This window comes from Eumetopias jubatus, unplaced genomic scaffold, assembly GCF_037043125.1.
Source record: "Eumetopias jubatus isolate StellerSeaLion01/CBP00866 unplaced genomic scaffold, mEumJub1_p1.0 scaffold_9, whole genome shotgun sequence".
In the NCBI taxonomy this organism is placed as follows: Eukaryota; Metazoa; Chordata; class Mammalia; order Carnivora; family Otariidae; genus Eumetopias; species Eumetopias jubatus.
The window spans coordinates 84,359,038-84,378,583 of record NW_028274815.1 but is presented as its reverse complement, the minus strand read 5'-3'; the positions used below and the strand labels follow the sequence as shown (position 1 = coordinate 84,378,583).

The window sequence follows — 19,546 nt, the reverse complement described above, 5'->3', positions numbered from 1 at the left end:
TCAAGACTACGCAGAGGCCTACAGGCTAGAACCCGGGTCTCTTGACTCCTAGCTCACCGCCCATTCTGAGAATTTTCTGATGGCAGTAAAAAACCAGCTGTTACACATTTTTGTAGTATATCTCTTCTCTCCAGCAGCCAAGTTGACTGTCTTTCTGAATAACTGCTTTTCTAAAAGCTGGGACCATTGTGCACCTGATTCCCTGGGCAGGGTAGGGCGTGGCTTCTAGAAAGGGACCTGTCTCTGGTTTCCTATAGAAGAGCAGATCTAGGTTTTAGTCGCTGATCTGCCACCAACAAACTGCACGCCTTTAGAGAAGTCACTCTTCCTCTAGGCCTCAGCTTCCTCTTTTGTAAAATCAGAATGTTGGATTAGATTGTATCTACAGTCTGAATAACCTCCACTGGAGAAGAATTAGAAAAATCCATAATGTGACTTACTTGATAAATTTCAGGACAGGTATTATATCTAAAATAAAACACAGATTATTTTCTTACATGTAGAGAAGATTATGGGGGAAATGCCATCTCTGAATAGAGGAGTTTTTCTGAAATACTGAGGAAATGTCCAGGAATGCATATGCCGAAATGTACATAAACTAAGAAACTGACCTTTTTAAGATTGGCAAAGAAACGGAGTAACAAATAAAACCCTGTTACAAAATAAGAGCAGTGTAACTTCATCCCCAGACACCTATTAGCAGTGACACAATTAGAAGCCTACGAATAAAAAAAATCTCCCAGGACCAAAACCAACGGCCAAACAGCAACAAAAACCAGCCACGGACTCATAGATCCCAATGGGCAGTTGCCAGTGGGTAGATGGGGAAAATAGGTGAAGGGGACTAAGAGGTACAAACTTACGAAGTTAGTCAGTCATGGGGATACAATTACGGCACAGGGAATATGGTCAATAATACGTAATGACTTTGTATGGGGACTATACTTATTGTGAGTGTTTTATAATATACATAATTGTCTATCACTATGTTGTATACCTGAAACGAATATAGGTCAGCTATCAAAAAACCACACACAAAACCTGAGCCTCTCTTGCTTCTGCCCTTTTTCTCCTCCCCATCAGAGAGGTGGCAGGGAGGTCAGAGAACAGGAGAGGCTCCTGCTCAGGCCTCGCCCCTCCCCACCCCGTCCCCGCCCATGCACGGCCACACCTGCACATGTGGGGCCTTCAACTACCCAATCCAACACTGTCCTATATTTTTATCTGTTTCAAATAAACAGAGGTCATGTAAATTAATCTTTTTAAAAAAATCCGCCAGGTTCTGAGGAGATCTTCTAAAAGAAAAATCCATTCTGTTTTGGGCTGGCTTCCTCAGGTTTCAAGGAATTAAAAACATAACAAGTAAATTAGTACATAGATACTGTTGACTTAAATTATTCAACGTTCTTCAGATTCCTTCTCAAATTATTTGAATATTTAAACTCAAACAATTGAGATTAATAAAAGGATAAAGCCCCTTGAGAGCAGGGACCATGTCTTATTCCAATTCCTTATTAAGAATGTGAAAATACTATAAACACCTATTGAATGAAAGATGTTTTTCCAGGGAGTTTATTTTGTTTGTGATTAATAGAGAAAAGCTATCATGACATTCTCTTTTTCATTAAAATGGTAAAACTGCAAACATATTTTTTAAGCCATATGACTTAAATGACACTAGAAGTGAGAGGAATGTGTAAAAATAAAGGCAAAAGGAATCATACATAAGCACTGTGCTCCAGTTGATAAAGTTTTTGGTACATGGGTCCAGGTTAACAGTTCTAAAGTTGCTGTACTTGTGTACTGGGATTGAACAATGAAGTAAGTGGATGGTGGATTGATGGGGTGGGAAGTTACAGACAAGAAAGGGAAGTCTAGAATGATCCACATGGTAATGGATTTGACTTGGAGACACCAATATGAACTCACATTTAGCTTACTGTAGATAGTTATGTATAGAAATATTTACAGACGTGTATATATAGGGTTAGTATACACACATATATATTTCCTTGCTCTGTCAGTTGAGATCTAGAAGCAATGACACCCCCACTCCTAGCTTCCAGATCTTGCTTTCTAATACCATTCTTCAGTAAAAGGAACCAAGGCTCTGTGGAGAAGTGGCTGGGTTTAGGACTGGGGCAGGAAATATATAAGATGAACCTGGAGCATCTGGAAGTGCTAGAAAGTAGGGAAGTGCTCCAAAGAAACCACAATGATGAGGTAAGTCAAAGGGACACAGGAGCCAACTTGAGTTTCCAACGGCCAAAACTGGAACAATTTGAGAAAAAGGCATCAGATTATAACCCAAAGAATAAGATTCTGAGTCCACACTGACATAACTTATTAATTAAATAAAGGAAAATAGATAAATCTGCACAGAATTACAAGTAATTTATGTAGATACTTGGCCCATAAGGTGGAGCGTAATTCCCTACTCAAGTCTTCCTTCCAAAGAATACAGTGGAAAGAGGAGGAAAAAGAGTAGCTCTATATGAACCTGACTGACACAGTACCTCAGCCAGGTGACCCTTTGTACGTTGTAAGCAGTAAGTCACGTTGATGGTATGTACCCTTAATATGGGATGAAAGTCGCATTTTACCTCTGCGATGTTCCCTCCAAATTCCATAACCCCGGTCTAATCATGAAAAAAACATTAAGACAAATTCAAACTGAGGGACATTCCATACATATCTCATCAGAAGTAAGTGGATGGTGGATTGTTGGGGTGGGAAGTTACAGACAAGAAAGGGAAGTCTAGAATGATCCACATGGTAATGGATTTGACTTGGAGACACCAATATGAACTCACGTTTAGCTTACTGTAGATAGTTATATATAGAAATATTTACAGACGTGTATATATAGGGTTAGTATACACACATATATATTTCCTTGCTCTGTCAGTTGAGATCTAGGTCATCAAAAATTCAAGGAGAGTCTGGGAAACCGTCACAGCCAAGAGGAGTCTAAGGAGTTATGACTAAATATAAGGTGGTGTCCTGGATGGGACCCTGGGATGGAAAAACAACATTAGGTAAAAACTAAGGAAATACAAGTAAAGTTACAGACTTTGGCTAACAATAATGTACCAGTATTGATTCACTTCCATTGAACGTGCCATACTAATGTATATCAGTAACAGGGGAAAGTCGGTGTGTGGTATATGGGAACTCTCTGTACTATCTTGGTGATTTTTCTACAAATCTCAAACTTCTCTAAAATAAAAGGTTTATTTTTTTAAAGCTTATTTTAGAAAACTACATAGGACAGATTTAACAAAAAGCTTAGCTAGATGTAGTGTTTCTATAGTTATGAAAAATATCTTTTGGCATAATTGGTGTTTTAGTCTCCTAACATTTGTCGAAGAAATATAAAATTTTAGTTCAAATAAACTGAAAAAGAAAACGAAAAAACTTGGATAATCTTACTAGAGAAAAAAGTTCAGGGCTATCATATACTTACTTAGCTAGTCTTACTTCTGTCCTATGGTTAAACTAAATGCTTGGTTAAGTCTGAACATAGTTAACAGCTTCCAACTGCTTGTAGGATCAAATCAAAAGTCCTTACCATGGCCTAGGTAAGATCCTAAATAATCTGGCTCCTGCCTCCCTGCTTTGGCTTCATTTTATATATTCTCCCGGCTCTTTTCACTGACTGTGGAGCCACACACTCTTTCTGTTCTCAAATCCTATTAAGCCGTAGGGCTTTCACTCTGTTCTTGTCTGGTATCTGTTATCTAATGCTGGGTAGGGTAGCAAACCATCCCCAATACTTAGTGTGGCTTAATACAACCCCTATTCTGTTCACTCAGGATGTTCTGAGTCAGATATTTGGTCTGGCCTCACCTGGGACACTCATGGAGCTGTGGTCAGCTGGCAGCTAGTGTGGGGATGAGGGGCTAAGTCACATCTGGTGGTTAGTGCTGTTTGCTGATGTTTTTCTAGCAGGCTTTTTCAGGTGGCTGCAGGAAGGGTTCCAGAGTGAAAGAAGCATTTATTTGATGAAAGCAAATTACAAGGCCAGTCCATATTCAAGCAGTGGGAAACAGACTCCATATCTGATGGAAGGAGCAACAAATTATGTAAACGTTTAAAATCTACCATATATATGATGCTTTTCCTCATAGCTTTCCAAAACTGTCTCCCCTTAAAAATAACCTCTTCAAAGAGGCCTATCCTAACCACTACATTTAAAGTAGCTCTTCACCCTCCCTTCCCTATCTCTATTTCATTTCTTGGTTTTTCTGTCATTACAATTATCCATTATTTCACTGAGCAGGAACGTAATTAACTCACATCTTTATTTTTCCTGCCACAATAGGATAGACAACTAGGTTTAACAAAAACTGGAAGAGCAAAGCACTTCAAGTAAAAAGTGCTTTAGTAAAAACAATGAAAATAATTTTTGTCCAGACAGAAAAAAAATGACCTATTTTTTTAAATTCAAGGTAGAAAGTAAGCTGCAATGTTTCCAAGTCAGTAAATTTAGGGCTTCAGTCTCCAACATTAACATACCAGTTTAGAAGTATACTTTTTAAAGACCACCCCAGACACAAATAAATAATCCTTCAACTGAACCTCTGGTTTGCTCCAGTGTGTAAGAGAACTCACTCGGGATAAGGTTCGAGGGACTTGTTTCCACCCATCAAAGCATTGTGGCAGTCAGTGTGGCAGTCCCTGTGGCCTCAAGCTATCCAAACCCTGGGCCACTCTAGCCCATCACCGCCTCACAGTGGGGGCCCTGAGACGTGGCCAAGACGACTGGCATCATGCCTGATCCCAATCAATCCTGGTACAGAAGGTTGTACTATAAAGCATAACACTTTTCCACCATATTGTCTGCTCAAATAAAAAGAGATCAAGTCGCTACAGAATGTTTTTCCATTTTATTTTTTTATGAATGACAGATCTACTCAATAATTTTATTCAGTTTATTTAAATAAGGCTAAGGCTACTTAAAAGACCTTTTACATACAAAAATGTACATTACAAGGTTAAACTTTCTGTACTGAATTACAAAACCTGCACAAGCATTTAATAAAAGAGCACACTTAAAAACATTTTGACCATTTTGTAGCCTCTAAAAATTACTGAAGTGGCACAGTAGTAAATAGAGGAAGCTCTTAGATACATATGATTTAATCTACTGGCAGTTTTACTTAATGTAAGTTTTTAAAAAGGTCATTGCTATTGAGTGAGTCTCTAGACCAGTTTTAGAATCCTCGCTCAAAGTTTAAGTCAACCAAAATATTATTTCAAATAATAATTACAATTCTGAAGAATTTTAATACTAGCAAAAATATTATGGCCCCATAGTAGTAGTTGAACCAACTTTCCAAAGTGCCTGGTAGCTGTCGAGATTAATAAAGCTATTTTGGTAAACTGTACTGCCTTTACAGCCACTGGGAAGCAATTTAGGGCCCCTGGTGCTGCAGGGGCTTGAGATTTCCAGAATTCACACAGCAGTCTATGATCCCTCAAATGTAAGAGGACCCGGGGTCATCCTGTCTTCACTCCTCAATGAATGCATAGGGCCAAGCATTAGGATGTACAAACCTAAGCCTGATGCTTAGGGTCTGCAGAAAGGAGGATGGAGAATGGAAGCAAAGAAAGTCAAAATATGGGAGAAGGGAGTAAGAAAAAAGAAAACGGGGGACGAAGAAGAAGGGAAAGAAAAGAACAAGACCACCTGCCAATGGCAGGAAGTAGTAAAGTGCCTGTAACTACACCTCAGAAGCCACTCACTCACTGACTTGACCATTCAGTTGCCTACCGAGATAATAAAAAAAGGTGGCTCTGTTGGAATATGAAATCAGTAGCAACAACATTAACCCATGCTAGTGAGTTGAGGGTATTCCAAAGCTGTTTGCCATTCAAATCGAGTCCTTCTAAACTTCAAAGCACACCACAGCAACCCTTCAAAACCTAAGATTCCCGACACTTCTGCTTCAGAGTCCCATCATTCGGGAGGCTTCATCAAGTGGAGGAAGACATTTCAAGACAAGCTCTATCTATACACCTGGAGAAGGCACAGCGCTCTAAGATGTCGGTATTACGTACTACACAGTACGTGGTTTAGCACTTCTCCACATTTCAAACGCAAAATAGCTCAAGAATATGCTGCTCTATTAGCATTGATTCTGAATGTTCATAATATAAACTTCAATTTGAAGCAACAATGTTACACAGTTCAGCTGTTATTACCAACCTACTCTGTAAGTTAAATATACAAATTAAAAATTAATTTTATTGAGTAACTAAAAATAAGTTTCCACTGACGTGAAACTGTCAAATGGCTAACTCTCTCTTAACTAAGAGAGAAATGCAGATGAAAGCAGAAGGGACAACCGAATTATCAAATATAATTTGTCATCCTACCCTAAAATCTGTACTTTTAAAATCTTCCTTAATATACAGTTCTGTAGAGGGTTACAGTTGTCCTTCAGTAATATCACACATATCAGCACTGCAGATAACTACATATTCACTCATCTGGCATAACATCAGTAATTTATGCAACACAGAGTATGTATCAATTTTGTCTTATCTGTACAGATTTATAGTCTGGATAAAGGCAGAATGGGTAAAAACTGTAGGGTTCAAGTTTTAGTACAGTACTTACCTGACAGGCTGAATGAATTTTTTGTAAGGCTATTTAATAGCTGAACTAAAATACTTGTTTTAACAAATCAAAAGAATCATGAGACTGCTGTAAAAAGTTAATGAAAAGGCGAACCCCAATTTGAAGATCAGTCATATAAGGAAAAAAGTATAAAGTATCCTTTGCACTTAGAAATACAAGGCAAAAAAGTGGACAGGAGGACGTGTGGCTCTAAGGTATATCCTATGTTCCCACTGACTTCCATCATACGACTGGGATGATAACACTGCTTTAACCCAAGACCTCAGTGGGTACTGTGTGTGTGGCAGCCCTGTGGGAAGCTGCCTGTTACCCCAGCAGGGAGCCCCGTCTGGCTGGTATTCGTCTCCGACGCGGTCATTCTGCAGTGACTGCTGGCTTCGGCCATCTTCTCTTCTGCCTACTCCAGATCATGCTAAGCTTCCTCTCTCCCCACCGCTATCCCTCCTGGACTCTCTCAAGTGCTGGAATTTCATCCCCCTCCTCCTAGTCTCTAAACCTTCTGCCATCAGGTACCACCTCAGACATGACTACCTCACCTGAAGATTTTAAAGTTGGTTTCTTTTTGAAAGGATGAAGCTCCTAGGAAGGAGTGACACCTGAGCTCCCAGAGTGGGATCACAGACTGCTCATGAAAAGAGTAGTGAGGACTGCTGCATGACAAGGACATCTTAAAGGGTGGACCAGCTCTGAGACTGACCAGTCGATTCCTAATAGACCAATTCTCCTATGACTTCAAGGGAAGGAGCAACAGCGAGCACTGATTTCCCTTTTGATTTTTATGGGAATAAGCAATGTAAGCACTTAAAGAACAGCAATTTCATCTGTATATTCTGAATAGTTTATTGGCAGCACTACAAATATGCTTTTCTTGGTGAACCTTGAGGAGTTTGGCAGTATTTACTAAAATATTGGGATAAACTGTTAAATTCTTTTGCTAGGGAAAAGAAATAAAAATTGTGAACTTCTAAAATATTTTGAGTTTAAACAAAATCTCAAATTTCCCCAAACACTGAAACAGAGTAATGAAAATAATTCCTAAAATTCATCAGATGCTTTATATCAGACTTGCAGCTAATGATTGACTAGGATCAATATAAATGACTTATACTAAGTCATCTGTTTAAAAAGAAATCCTTTCCTAAAAAGGGCACAAAAGGCAAAAATTTAAAAAAAAAAAAAAGAGGAAGGGAGGAAGGGGAAAGGAAAGACTATTATTTTAAACCTAATTTTAAACCTCTTAAGAAAATTCCACAATAATCAGGATCTCTGTAAATACTGTCAATATATGTGAACTTGCTTGAAAAACTACAGTTACAGTTATATTTACATTTTTGGAAACTTTCCTTCAGGGCCATGTAACATGTTGTATCTTCCTCTTTGCTTCTGGGGGCTTCAGGTTATTCTGAAAAGACATGAACAGAGACCAGTTTATACTTGCAGAAATGTCAGAGGATAGCTTGAAATGAGCAGTTTAAACCACCAAAGTTTACTACTAATAAACGAATGGTAGATCACTGCTGCCATCTGGTGGGAGATTTTAGGAGATTAAGTGAAAAAGCAAGTCTCCCCCGCTACCCATTTTTTCCAACTGTGGTTCTCAAATGTTTGCATATTAGAATCACCCACAGCACTTATAAACATGCCCAGACCTGAGCCTTATCCCAGAACCAATTAAGTCAGAATCCACACAAGGTGGCCGGGTTGAGGCTCTGACTTCTGTCTGGGTTTGAGGGGGTTGAGGCTCTGACTTCTGCCTGGAAGCTCCCCCAGGTAATCCTAAAGTGCATTCAGAACTGAAAACCACTGAGGACTCCAGATCCTGCTTCTTCCCTGCCTACCCCATCGCCTTCCTCAACCTCACAATCCAAGATCTTACTACTAGTAAGAAAACAGTAAAATCACACCTCTGAAAGAGTAAAATGTTTCTGAGTAGAAAGATGTGTTTTAAGAGACCGAAAAAAAGATCCTCGAGGCTCTTATTTTAATATTTGAGGTCTAGGTTATTCTTCCTTTTTTTTCCCTTCCCCACCGACACCCTCCTCCTCCTTCCCACAAAAGTGACTGAAGTAAGTAGAGAGGCAGCTTGGTGTCATTAGAAGTTCATGCACTGAGGTCAAATGGGTCCGTATTCAAACTGCAGCCTAGCCACTTACTAACTCTGAAACCCTGGACAAGTTTATTTAAACTCTGAGCTTCTATTTCCTCATCTGTGAAATAAGAAAAAGTACTGTGCCATGTCACAGGGTAGCTGAAAAGATGAACTAATGGAAGAACTAAGCACTGGCCAGATTTACAGTAGTCCTCTTTCTACTATTTTAGAATGTCTGAACTACTCTGAGTTTTGATCCCTTTGACACACAATTCTAAGAGGATAATAATGTCAAAGTATACCATAGAAATACTATAGACTGAATGCGTGTGTCCCCTCAAAATTCGTATGTTGAAACCTAATCCCCAACATGACGGTATTAGGGGGTAGGGTCTTCGGGAGGTGCTTAAATCACAAGGGAGGTGCTCTCATGAATGGGTCCTCAGAAAAGAGACCTCAGAGAGTTTTCTTGCCCCTTCTACCACGTGAGAACACACCGGGAAGCAGCCAAGTATGAACCAGAAAGTGGACCCTCACCAGACACTGAACATGCCAGCACCTTGATTCTGGACTTCCCAGCCTCCAGAACTGTGTGAAATGCATGTCTGTTATGCAGGTCATCTAGTCAGTATTATTTTTGTTATAGCAGCCTAAACAGACTAAGACAAGGAATAAAACCTATAAAACCGCTGGATGTTTAAAAGTAAAAATCATTTTCTGAGGAGCATAGGGAAGAATCAAGTAGGTTTATGTGTGTGTGTGTATATACATATAATACATACATGTATACACATGTATGTATAAACACACACGTATATATACATATACATATATATACCATCTCATAAATTAAACTCTAAATAAACTCTAAATTTATTGCCTATCTGTACCAAATTTGCCAGTATATGAAATCCAAGCATCCAAATGCTTAACTATAATACAGTCTAACACAGTACATCTCCCAAATTTCCCCTATCCCTCCAAGGACAGGTAAATTTGAGGGGAAGGGGAGGTCCATGATAAATCCTGAACACTCTAGTGTGGTTTTAAGGTAAATGTAAAACAGACAGACTGAAGGTCAAGCTCTCAAATGCTACTTAATAAATATATGACTCAACAAATCGCTTAACATTCTGAGCGTTACTAACAAGAATTATTTTTCTCTTTTAGTTCCAAAAATGGTTAAAGGATCGAAATGAGAAAGTCTAGGAAAAGTGCCTAAGACATTTTAAGCAGAAATAAATTGAGTGGACTTGAAAAAACGTTAACTTATCATCATGGATTTTATAATTGCCAAAGTCAACAGGAGAAAGGACACGAAAGAGTCAGAAAGGACACGAAAGAGACCATTTAAGAGTTCAAGACCTGCCTGTGGCCCAGCTCGCCCACCCCGGCTCCGCTACCCGCTCAGAGACTCCTCCATGCCTCTCTCTTCCTAGCACGGAAGCCGCCCCGCACTTACCACAGCCTCAGCTTCTTCTTTAGGGGCCGCTCGCTTTAACTTCACGGGAGTAGCTCCAACAGGGGACAAAGGTGGGGACTTCACAGGACCCAAAGGACTTTTCCTATGCGTTAAGTCATGGTTCTGTTTAGTGTCATTATTATTGTGTTCCATTTTATTGTTCATAGGCAAATTGGAAGACAAAATTAGGGGTGAAACACTTGAAGAGGAATTTGACAATTTTCGAAAGGCATTACTGGTAAAGCTTGCCTGAGGGGGAGGCCTGAGTCGGTCATTATCTCCATTCTCTGTCTTTCTCACTTTGATGCTTGTACTTGTTGAACTTCCATCAAACACAATGAGGGGTCTTTTTCTTAACCCATCTACAGTGCTAGTCCTGAAATCAAAGAGATGCATTCTTGAAAAATACCATCTGCAAAAAATGGCAAACCGTCTGCAGGAACTCAAAGCTAAAACAATGACGAGAAAACATTTATTGGTAAGACTGATCTATTTTAAGTAGGACTACTGGGAATGAAATATTCTATGTTCACCCTAAATGAAATGATAATTTTCTAATGCTTCAAAGTATAAGATACTTATTGACAAGAAACTTAGGTTAGCTTTAACGTACACACAAGATAGATTATTTTTAAAACATCAACTAATTAACCCTAGAACTTAAAATAAGATTTCCTAGTAACTAAAAAAAATTTTAAGTTTTAAAAACCACCCCATCTAATTGATAGGGTTATCCTGACTATGTGTATCAGTTATTATTTAAAAAGGATAATGAACTATAAAGCTATAGCAAGACTACCACAGTCATAGTCTACAATGAAAACATTCTATTCTATTTATCAATGGTCTCTAAAGCCAAGGCACTCTCTAAATTCTACCTATAACATTTGTGTAATGTTAATTTTAAAATTTGGCAAGTCTTCATTTTAGCTTCTGAAAACGTAATTTCCACTCTGAATCAGAAAGATAAATAATAAAAGCATTCACTTGTCCACTATTCATTATACCTCAAGTGAAACAACAGATTTATGGGGGGGGGGAAAACCTTTTAATTAAACATGTAACAAGAACTTGAGCAGTCAGTTATTAGGAAGAACACTTCAGCCTTGCTACTCAAAGTGTGGTCGACGGACCAGCAGCATAATCATCACCTTGGGAGCCTGATAAGAAATGCAGAATCTGGGGCTTCAACCTGTATTGACTCAGAATCTGCATTTTAACCAGATCCTGGGTGACTGGCCAAACTCACCAATTCTTAGGTCACCACTGAACATCATCTGGTAGAAGATATAAAATGAGTTTCCCATATACACACTGCCGCTATGGAAGGGAAACAGAGGGCTCATCAGAGAGAGCAGGGCTCATCAGCTTGTAAGAGTTCAACCTAAGATCCCAGAGGCACACTGAAGTTTGAGAAGCACTGCACTGTTGATCTGGGCCTAGCTCTATGTGACCTGGGGCACATCACAACACTTCTCTAATTCAACAATACCTGACGATGTCTTAGATCCTTCCAGCTTTAATGTTTTGAGTCAAGAGTCAAATTTGTCATTTTTTTCAAAAAGTCACAAATCCGGGGTGCCTCAGTAGCTCAGACGGTTAATAAGCCTCTGCCTTCAGCTTGGGTCATGATCCCAGGGTCCTGGGATCAAGCCCCACGTTGGGCTCCCTGTTCAGCGGGGAGTCTGCTTCTCCCACCCCCTGCCGCTCCCCTGCTTGTGCTGTCAAATAAATATGTAAAATCTTAAAAAAAAAGTGTCACAAATCCTTTCCAAAAGGATACTGAGGAGCTTAAAGGGACTGTCATATGAAGTAACAGATTTGAAGCTTTGCTTAGGACAATGTGCCTGAATGTGCAGATCAAGAAGAAAATACTTTATTAAGAATCAACAAAAGAAAGAGGTGCCTGGGTGGCAAAGCCGGTTAAGTGGCCAATTCTTGGTTCCAGCTCAGGTCATGATCTCAGGGTCCTGGAATGGAGCCCATCGGGCTCTGGGCTCCGTGTTCAGCTCAGGGTCTGCTTCAGGATTCTCTCTCTCCCTCTGCCCCGCCCGCCCCCCCACGCTCTCTCTCTAAAATAAATAAATCTTAAAAAAAAAAAATGAATCAACAAAAGTAAAATGAAGATGTATTTGGCATAATCCACAGATTTACAAAAGCTAACACTAATATGTAGCCTGTACCAATATATAACCATCAAGCTAAAATGATGCCCAATCTGAACTGAATGTGTTCCTGATCAAAAGACACTTTCTTTTCCAAACACCTATGAGCATACATGTTATATTCTTCAACTGTTTTCATACTTGGGGAATACTCTATCAATAATGGGTTCTTCTTTGTAACTAGAGATTAACACCCCTCATCAACTCAGAGCCAGCATTCTCCCTTACCCTCAGCCCTCATTCCACCTTCTCCCACAATCACTGGTGCGCTGCCAATGACAGTACCTTACAAACAGAAGGCTCTAAAAATAAATTCAGTAATTAATCAATAGCACCCACTTGTGATAAAATAGACACAGGAAAAGCAGTAACTACCCCACCCAGGGATCTTAGGACACTTTGTCCTCATTAAACCATTTATCACTGTTAAAGAAACATAACCTCCTTTTAAAAAGGAAATTCATTTGCTTGTGGTTTTATGAAAAATTTTCTGAAATTTAAAAATCTTAGTGTCCCTGAAGCCATATGACAGTTACTTCATTTCTTTATTATTCAAAGACCTTTAAGTCTTGACTCCACTTTTTTCTCACAATTCAGCAAATCTTTTTGGTTCTACCTCCAAAATACATCCAGACTCCAACCACTTCTTACCAAGTTCACTACTTCGGTCGAAGTCCCCACCATCTATCACCTGGATCACAGTACAGCCTCCTGAATGATTTCCCTGTTCCCCTCACCCCACCTTAAATCACTTCTCAGTACAGCAGCCAGAGTGATGCTGTTAAAATGCACATCAGATGATGTCATCACTCTGCTCAAAATCTTCCAATGGCCTCTTATCTCAGAGCAAAGCCGAAGTTCTTACAATGACTAACAAAGCTTTACGCGATCCAACTAACAATCTCCCCTACTCACCTCCAGTAAACCTCTTTTCTCTACTTTCCCCTTGATTCTCTCCACTTTGGCCTTGATGGCCTCTTGTTGTTCTTAGTTTATGATGGGCACACTTCTGACCCAGGCTCTTGTATTCTGTCTGGAATGCTAGCTTGCTTTCCACCATCTACAGGTTTCTCTACTGAACTGTCATTTCTCAGTGAGGTTGTTCCTGACCACTTTACCTAAAATGGCAATCTGTATCCCTGTTTTACTTTTCTCCTTAGCATTTATGTTTATCACTATGTAACATACCATATATTTTACCCATTTTTTTAAATTATGTTTCTCCCAATTAGAGTATGAGCAGGGAATTCTGTCAGTTTTATTCATGCTATAAGCACAGTGCCTGGTGCTCAATAAATAGTTACTGAGTAAATGAATTTTTCTTACCTAAGTTTACCTGGAGAAAAAAAAAAGAAAAGCAAAATTGTTAAGTCATATAAGATAAAAACCAGAACTGCTAAAAATTACCTTTTAGTCTCATTTTTCATCTCATGTTGCTCTCTTTTCTTTTCCATCATTTTCCCCCACCTATTCTTTGGCAAATCTCTTTGAGGCAACGGTATTGCGTGCTGAACATAAAGATCAGTGAGATTGTCTTTGTTTATTCTTATGTCACTTTCAACAGCTATGTTCTTCTGTGGAAAAGGAAACAAAAGTAATTTCAAAATAACAAACTTCATAATTACTACCTACCTAACAGGGTAGAACATTCCTGCTTAAGTAACAAATTTTATAATTATAAAGTTTAATAATTATATATTTTATAATTTATTTGCAACTATACAATTTAATAATTATATAACTTATTTACTTATAATTTATATTTAAAACTTAATATAACTCATAATTTACATTTATAATTCTATTATACAATTATTATGTATTTGCCATAATTATAGAATATGTTATTTAAATGAGTTTGTTATTTAAGTTGTATAGGGACTTATAGGGACTTCAAGTACACTGCAGTCCTACATGGTCCAGCAAGAAGCAGTATCACAGAGGTTAACCTCTGCAAATATTAGGTTCAGCCTCATCTTAAAAGACAATGTCATATGTTCTCAGCGTGACAACGACTGTAGTCCACAACTGGTCAGCCAGTGATCAGGCATGGAGACCATTTCCAGTAGCATCATCTTAATCCATGAAGTAAACTGAAAATGGGAGACTGCCTGGGGAAACCAGACAAAAAAAAAAAGCCAACAACGATAACAATTACTACATGCTGTCAAAAAGTTACCCAGAGTGTGACTATCATGATCAAAGTAGTGGGCTAGAGGTCTCACCCTATATATTGTTTCCCATGTCTCCCTAATAATGCTTCTGAAATTGAAGTCAACTACCAAGATTTCAAATGGCCCTACAGATGGACACTGCAGTCCCCTTACTTATGACCGTACTGATAACAGTGCATCATTACAACCTGCCCCTCATGTTTTCACCAGTCCTTTCAAGTAGCTTCCAGTCACTGTCCAACCATCCCTGTCTAAATTACCTCATTCTCCCACACTTTCCAATTTGCTCTCAACATAATGGAAAACACGTGGCATAAGGAAAAGAAGTAGTTATGGATAAAGAGTTTGGATTTAGGAAGGAAAATGAGGATGGAAATAAGATCATGGACTCTTCATCTGCAATTCAGAAAGGCTTGGAAACATTTGTGTTGAGTTTAACTAGCAAATCAAGCCCATCTACGTCCTCTGATAAACTTATCCCGATTACTTTCTTCTTCAAAATTTAAAAGTACAAATATTACTTCTCTCTCTTATACTTGACCACCATTTGTTATCAGTTTTCACCCTCTATTCACTCAGAGATATGGAAAAACCCTGGAGAGAACCCTGGATAACACTCCCAGAGAATTCATAGGCACCTTAGTTTGGGAAGCACTGCTCCAGGGTGGTGGTTCTCAAGCTATGGTCCCTGGGCTAGCAGCAAGAACGTTGAAAACGCCAATTTTCAGGCCACACCCTGGACCTACTGAATCCGACACTCTGGGGATGGAACCCAGTAATCTGTGTTTTAACAAGCCCTGGGGGTGATTCTGACATACCTAAAAAGTTTGAGAACCGCAGGTGAAAGGTAACAGACCTCAACAAATTCTACTTAGTAGGGCTTAGGGAAATTAGAGAAAGAGTACTGAGGGGTAAACACAAGGAAAGCAACAAAACATGCTATTTAAAATCACAAGGAGGAGCGCCTGGGTGGCTCAGTGGTTAAGCGGCTGCCTTCGGCTGGGGTCATGGTCCCAGGGTCCTGGAATCGAGCCCCACATCGGGATCCCTGCTCGGCGGGAAGCCTGCTTCTCCCTCTCCCACTCCCCCTGCTTGTGTTCCTGCTCTCGCTATCTCTCTCTCTGTCAGATAAATTTTAAAAATAAATAAATAAATAAATAAATAAATAAATAAATAAATAAATAAATAAAAATTAAAAAAATAAAATCACAAGGACACTTTCAGTAATTCTCTACCACTTTAAACCAGTTTCATCCTTCTTTTGTCTTATTTTTTGTTGATTATCTGAGGCCACATTAGCTCGAAAAGAGGAAATGCTGCATCGAGAGCCGGGAGTCCGGAATTCTCCTCCTGCCTGCACCATTTAGCGATATGGTGTCACCTTAAATAAGTCACTTTACTTCTCTGAGACGCAGTTTCATCTTTAAATGAGGTGAGAATATAAACAAAGGGCGATTTCTCCGATGCTTTCCAGCCCTGACAGTCCCTGATTACTACCCTTCATTTCTACTACGACTTTTCCCCCGGCCCTTGCTCACATATAGGCCCCGGGGGTCGCCTAGGACTCCTCTGTAGGAACCATCAAAGACCCAAAAGGGTAAGTCCTGATTCCCAGGAATTCCTGATATCGTAAGGACGTCTCTTTCCCGAATAGGGACGTGGGGAGACCTAGTCGGTCCGTGTGGAGTGGAGAGTGACACAAACCGGGCGGTACGGGCGACGGCGGCGGGTGTGTCCGCTCTCCACTAAGGATTACTCGGGGCCAACTCAAGCCCGAAGCCCTTTCCCAAAAAGGCCCACCCACCCGGGCGCGCCCGACCTGCTCCAAGGTGAGGAGAAGGAACTCCTGGGACAGCAGCTCCGGGTGCAGCAGCAGCTCCGAATCCGTGCAGCTGCGACCGCCCACATCCCCCGCCATCGTCGTCGCCAGGAGACCCCGGCCGGCTACCCACAAGGCTCCACGAAGGAAGCGTCCCGGAAGTGACGTGCGAGCGGAGCCTTAAGTGTGTCGTCACCCCCGTTGCGCCGCGCGTCCCCTTCCGCCTCTGGTGGCGTGCCGGGATGCTGGAATAGATCTTGCTGAGGGAAGACTCCCGTGGCCTAAAGAAGTGGAAGGGACGTCTGCAGAGAAAACGATTGGCATTTGACGTCTTGCAAGAAAAGACAGGAAAAACGAAGTTCCCAAAGCGGGCCACGATTGGTCGCGCTTCCTGTGACGTCTAGTGGCAGAGGCCAAAGGGATTTCTAGGGCAGTCTCGCGGGAAAGAGGCGGGGCAGCCAGATGTCCTTTACCCTATAAATGGCACTGATAGCGTCTGAAACTGTTTTGGTCTTTTTTCAACCTGCTTTGTCTTCTAGTCCTCCTTAAAGACGTTGAAGATCTTAGGCCTGAGACTTGAAATCCTTGTAACCCCATGGCCTCACACATAGTAGGCGCTCAAGTATTCCCTGAAATAATACTCCGACTTAACCTGCTCACGTATGAAAATAGTAAAACCGCCAGTGAAACAGCCAGACATTTGTTAGACATTAACGATGTGCCACGTACTGGATTTAATATGTATAATCTTGCTCCTCAGAACAGCACTCTGAGATATATGTTACGAGAATGCTTATTTTCCAGGTGAGGAAACCGAGGCATAGGATAATTTGCTGAAGATCAGAGAATGAGGAAGTAAAAGACTGGCACTCAAGTGCGTTTTCTCTGCACTTGTAACTACTGTGAAGTAACAGTTTTAAACAAATTCTTGTAGGTTTCAATGATGATCTAATCCCTGGTAATTCACCAAGAAATCTCTTCTACTATTCTTTCATCTTTTGTGGAAGAGATATACATCCCAAAATATTCACATTTAAAACTTGCAGGCATGTTCTAAGTGCTTACTGTTTGCAAACTGTATGATGTATCATCTTACTGGAAATTATTGCAGTAAAACATGTGAACAACTCTGAGGATGCTAAAAGAAACCTTGAAGAAGCATTGGAAAATAAGTGAGATGCTAAATCAAAAAGATAAGGTAAAGCTGAGAGGTGTTTTGCAATTTTTCTTAACCATTTATGTATATGATACTTTATCTAGAAATTGAATTTCAGAACTGGGCAGAAACTTCAGTTAGTCCAGTTCTTTCATTTTAGTGTTGAGGAAGCTGACCTGAAAGACATTTAAATGACTTGCCCAAAATAGAACAGTTTTAGACCCGAGCTGAGGCAGATATTTGGATGTTCTAATTTGGAGTTAAGTGCATTAACTTCATGGTATTAGGATCATGGTATTTTATATCCAAAATCTGATTACCTTTTCATAACAATAGTGAAATTAGTGTGACTGGTATCATCCTCATTTCCTTCTCCAGAAGGCACGTTGTTTAATTGGCAAAAGCAGTTGTTTCGGAAGGAGTCTGGGCTTGAAAACTAGAGCTAAGTTCAAATTTTTTTCTGCTGCAAAAGGAGACCATGGATGAGTTACTTAAGTCTCTCAGCCTCAATCTTATCAGAAAAAAAATTGCTATGCTAACATCTGTGAAGAATTATCAAAGGAGTACAAGATTATATAGAAAGTATTCAACCATAATTATGAGGCAGTTTAGAAAACTGGAGAAAGGGCAGGCTTTGGAGTGGCCCGGACTTGGATTCTGACCTTGGCTCCAGCACTGACCTAGGACAAATATTTCATGTCTCCCCACTGCAGTGTCCTCACCTGTGAAATGGACATTGTAAGGCCACCCCACAATGTTGTGAGGTTGGAGCTAAAGTATGTAAAGTGCCTCCTCTGTTGCCACTATCTGGAGATTTGTTGTAGCCTATTGACTGTCATCAAAGGAAGCAAGTGGTAGGATGGTGGTGTAGGTGGGGAAAAAATTGAGTTTAAGAGTCTGAAAATATGATTATACATCCTTGCTGGGCTCTTTTACCCTGTGGTTTTCTAGACTAATCACTTAACCTAAAGCCTCAAGCTTTTTATCAGCAAAAATGTTTTGTGGCAGGTAAGAACTGTTCTTTTTCTTCTGTTTTTCTTAATTTCCCAGAAGTACTACTCCGGTTTAAAACTGAATCCATTAAGATAATTCCAGTTGCCTCTGAACCAAAATTCTCTAGAGGGAGTGTCCCCTCGGGCAGGGAAAAACATCAAGATTCAGAGAGGAGGAAGTAGAATGAGATTCTAACACTCCCCAAAGGAAAGAGACTATTTGGTAAAGCCTGTCCCACCCCATCCTGGGCAGAGCCTGGGAGAGTGGAGCCTCAGAGAATTTGTGGTCAGGTGACTGTGCTTTAATCAGAGTTCTGATGTAGGAAGTTGGGGTGGTGGAGAATTTGCATTTCTAACAAGTTGTGAGGTAATGTTTCAAATATGTCTGGGGAGAAGGGACACCTCACAGAGATTTCTGCCACATCACAGGGCAAGGAAGCCACAGACATTTCCCGACCCTCAAGCTAGGCAGTCGCCTGGATTGGAAGGACCAGGCCTGTCAGCACTGAAACAATGAGACTGAAAACCAAACACTAGAGTGGACAGAGAACATCTCAGAATCCCTGTGGGGACCAGTGTTGCTAGGACCTGACATCTCCTGCTTCCTATCTTGGTATTTTAGAAATTCCCCAACCTGATTAACACAGCCCAGGGAAAGAGAGAGGGCCTCTGTTGATAAGATCATTGTCACTGCAGCTGAGTGGGGGCTTGAAAAAGAAATAAAACTCAGTTACAGAAAAAAAATTCTATTTGTTACACATTTGAGTTTGTATACTGAAGTTCATTCCTGCTACCCTGTTACCTGTGAGTATTCTATTGTAACCAGCAGTTTTTATGTTCAGTATTATAAGAATTTTCCCTTTACTCGAAGATCATGAGGTCTCATTCTTTAACATTTTTATTTGGTGCCTATAGTTGACAAAAACAAACTGAGGGACACCAACAAACACTACCATGCCTGGCATCATCACCTCACTGGTTTATGAGTTCCTGTAGGAAAGGGTCCATACATTTCCTTGGAATCTCTCACCTGGTCAGTAGCA

The 19,546-nt window shown here is 40.2% G+C and overlaps 1 protein-coding gene across 2 annotated transcripts; it reads right to left on the bottom strand.

Moving 5' to 3' along the window:
* Positions 1-7,461: 7,461 nt before the first annotated feature.
* Positions 7,462-16,664, bottom strand: TSLIG2 (tRNA splicing ligase complex subunit 2). Of its 2 annotated transcripts, XM_028104036.2 has the most exons (5): positions 16,356-16,664; positions 13,770-13,936; positions 10,447-10,573; positions 10,198-10,320; positions 7,462-8,048 (listed from the first exon to the last, which is right to left on the bottom strand). In XM_028104036.2, the coding sequence occupies exons 1-5, from the start codon at positions 16,452-16,454 to the stop codon at positions 7,992-7,994; spliced, it is 573 nt and encodes a 190-aa protein (XP_027959837.1). In that variant the 5' UTR covers positions 16,455-16,664; the 3' UTR covers positions 7,462-7,991. The 2 variants fall into 2 exon arrangements, with proteins under 2 accessions (XP_027959837.1, XP_027959836.1); XM_028104035.2 differs by having other exon boundaries at positions 10,198-10,573.
* Positions 16,665-19,546: the final 2,882 nt, after the last annotated feature.

Bases quoted from the DNA above. Each gene is read 5' to 3' on its own strand.
- TSLIG2 (XM_028104035.2), bottom strand. From the start codon at position 16,454: ATGGCGGGGGATGTGGGCGGTCGCAGCTGCACGGATTCGGAGCTGCTG. The intron at 10,574-13,769 runs GTAATTTTTAGC...CTTTGATTTCAG, and splicing joins ATGAAAAATGAGACTAAAAG to GACTAGCACTGTAGATGGGT. The intron at 8,049-10,197 runs GTAAGTGCGGGG...ATGTCTTTTCAG, and splicing joins AAGAAGAAGCTGAGGCTGTG to AATAACCTGAAGCCCCCAGA.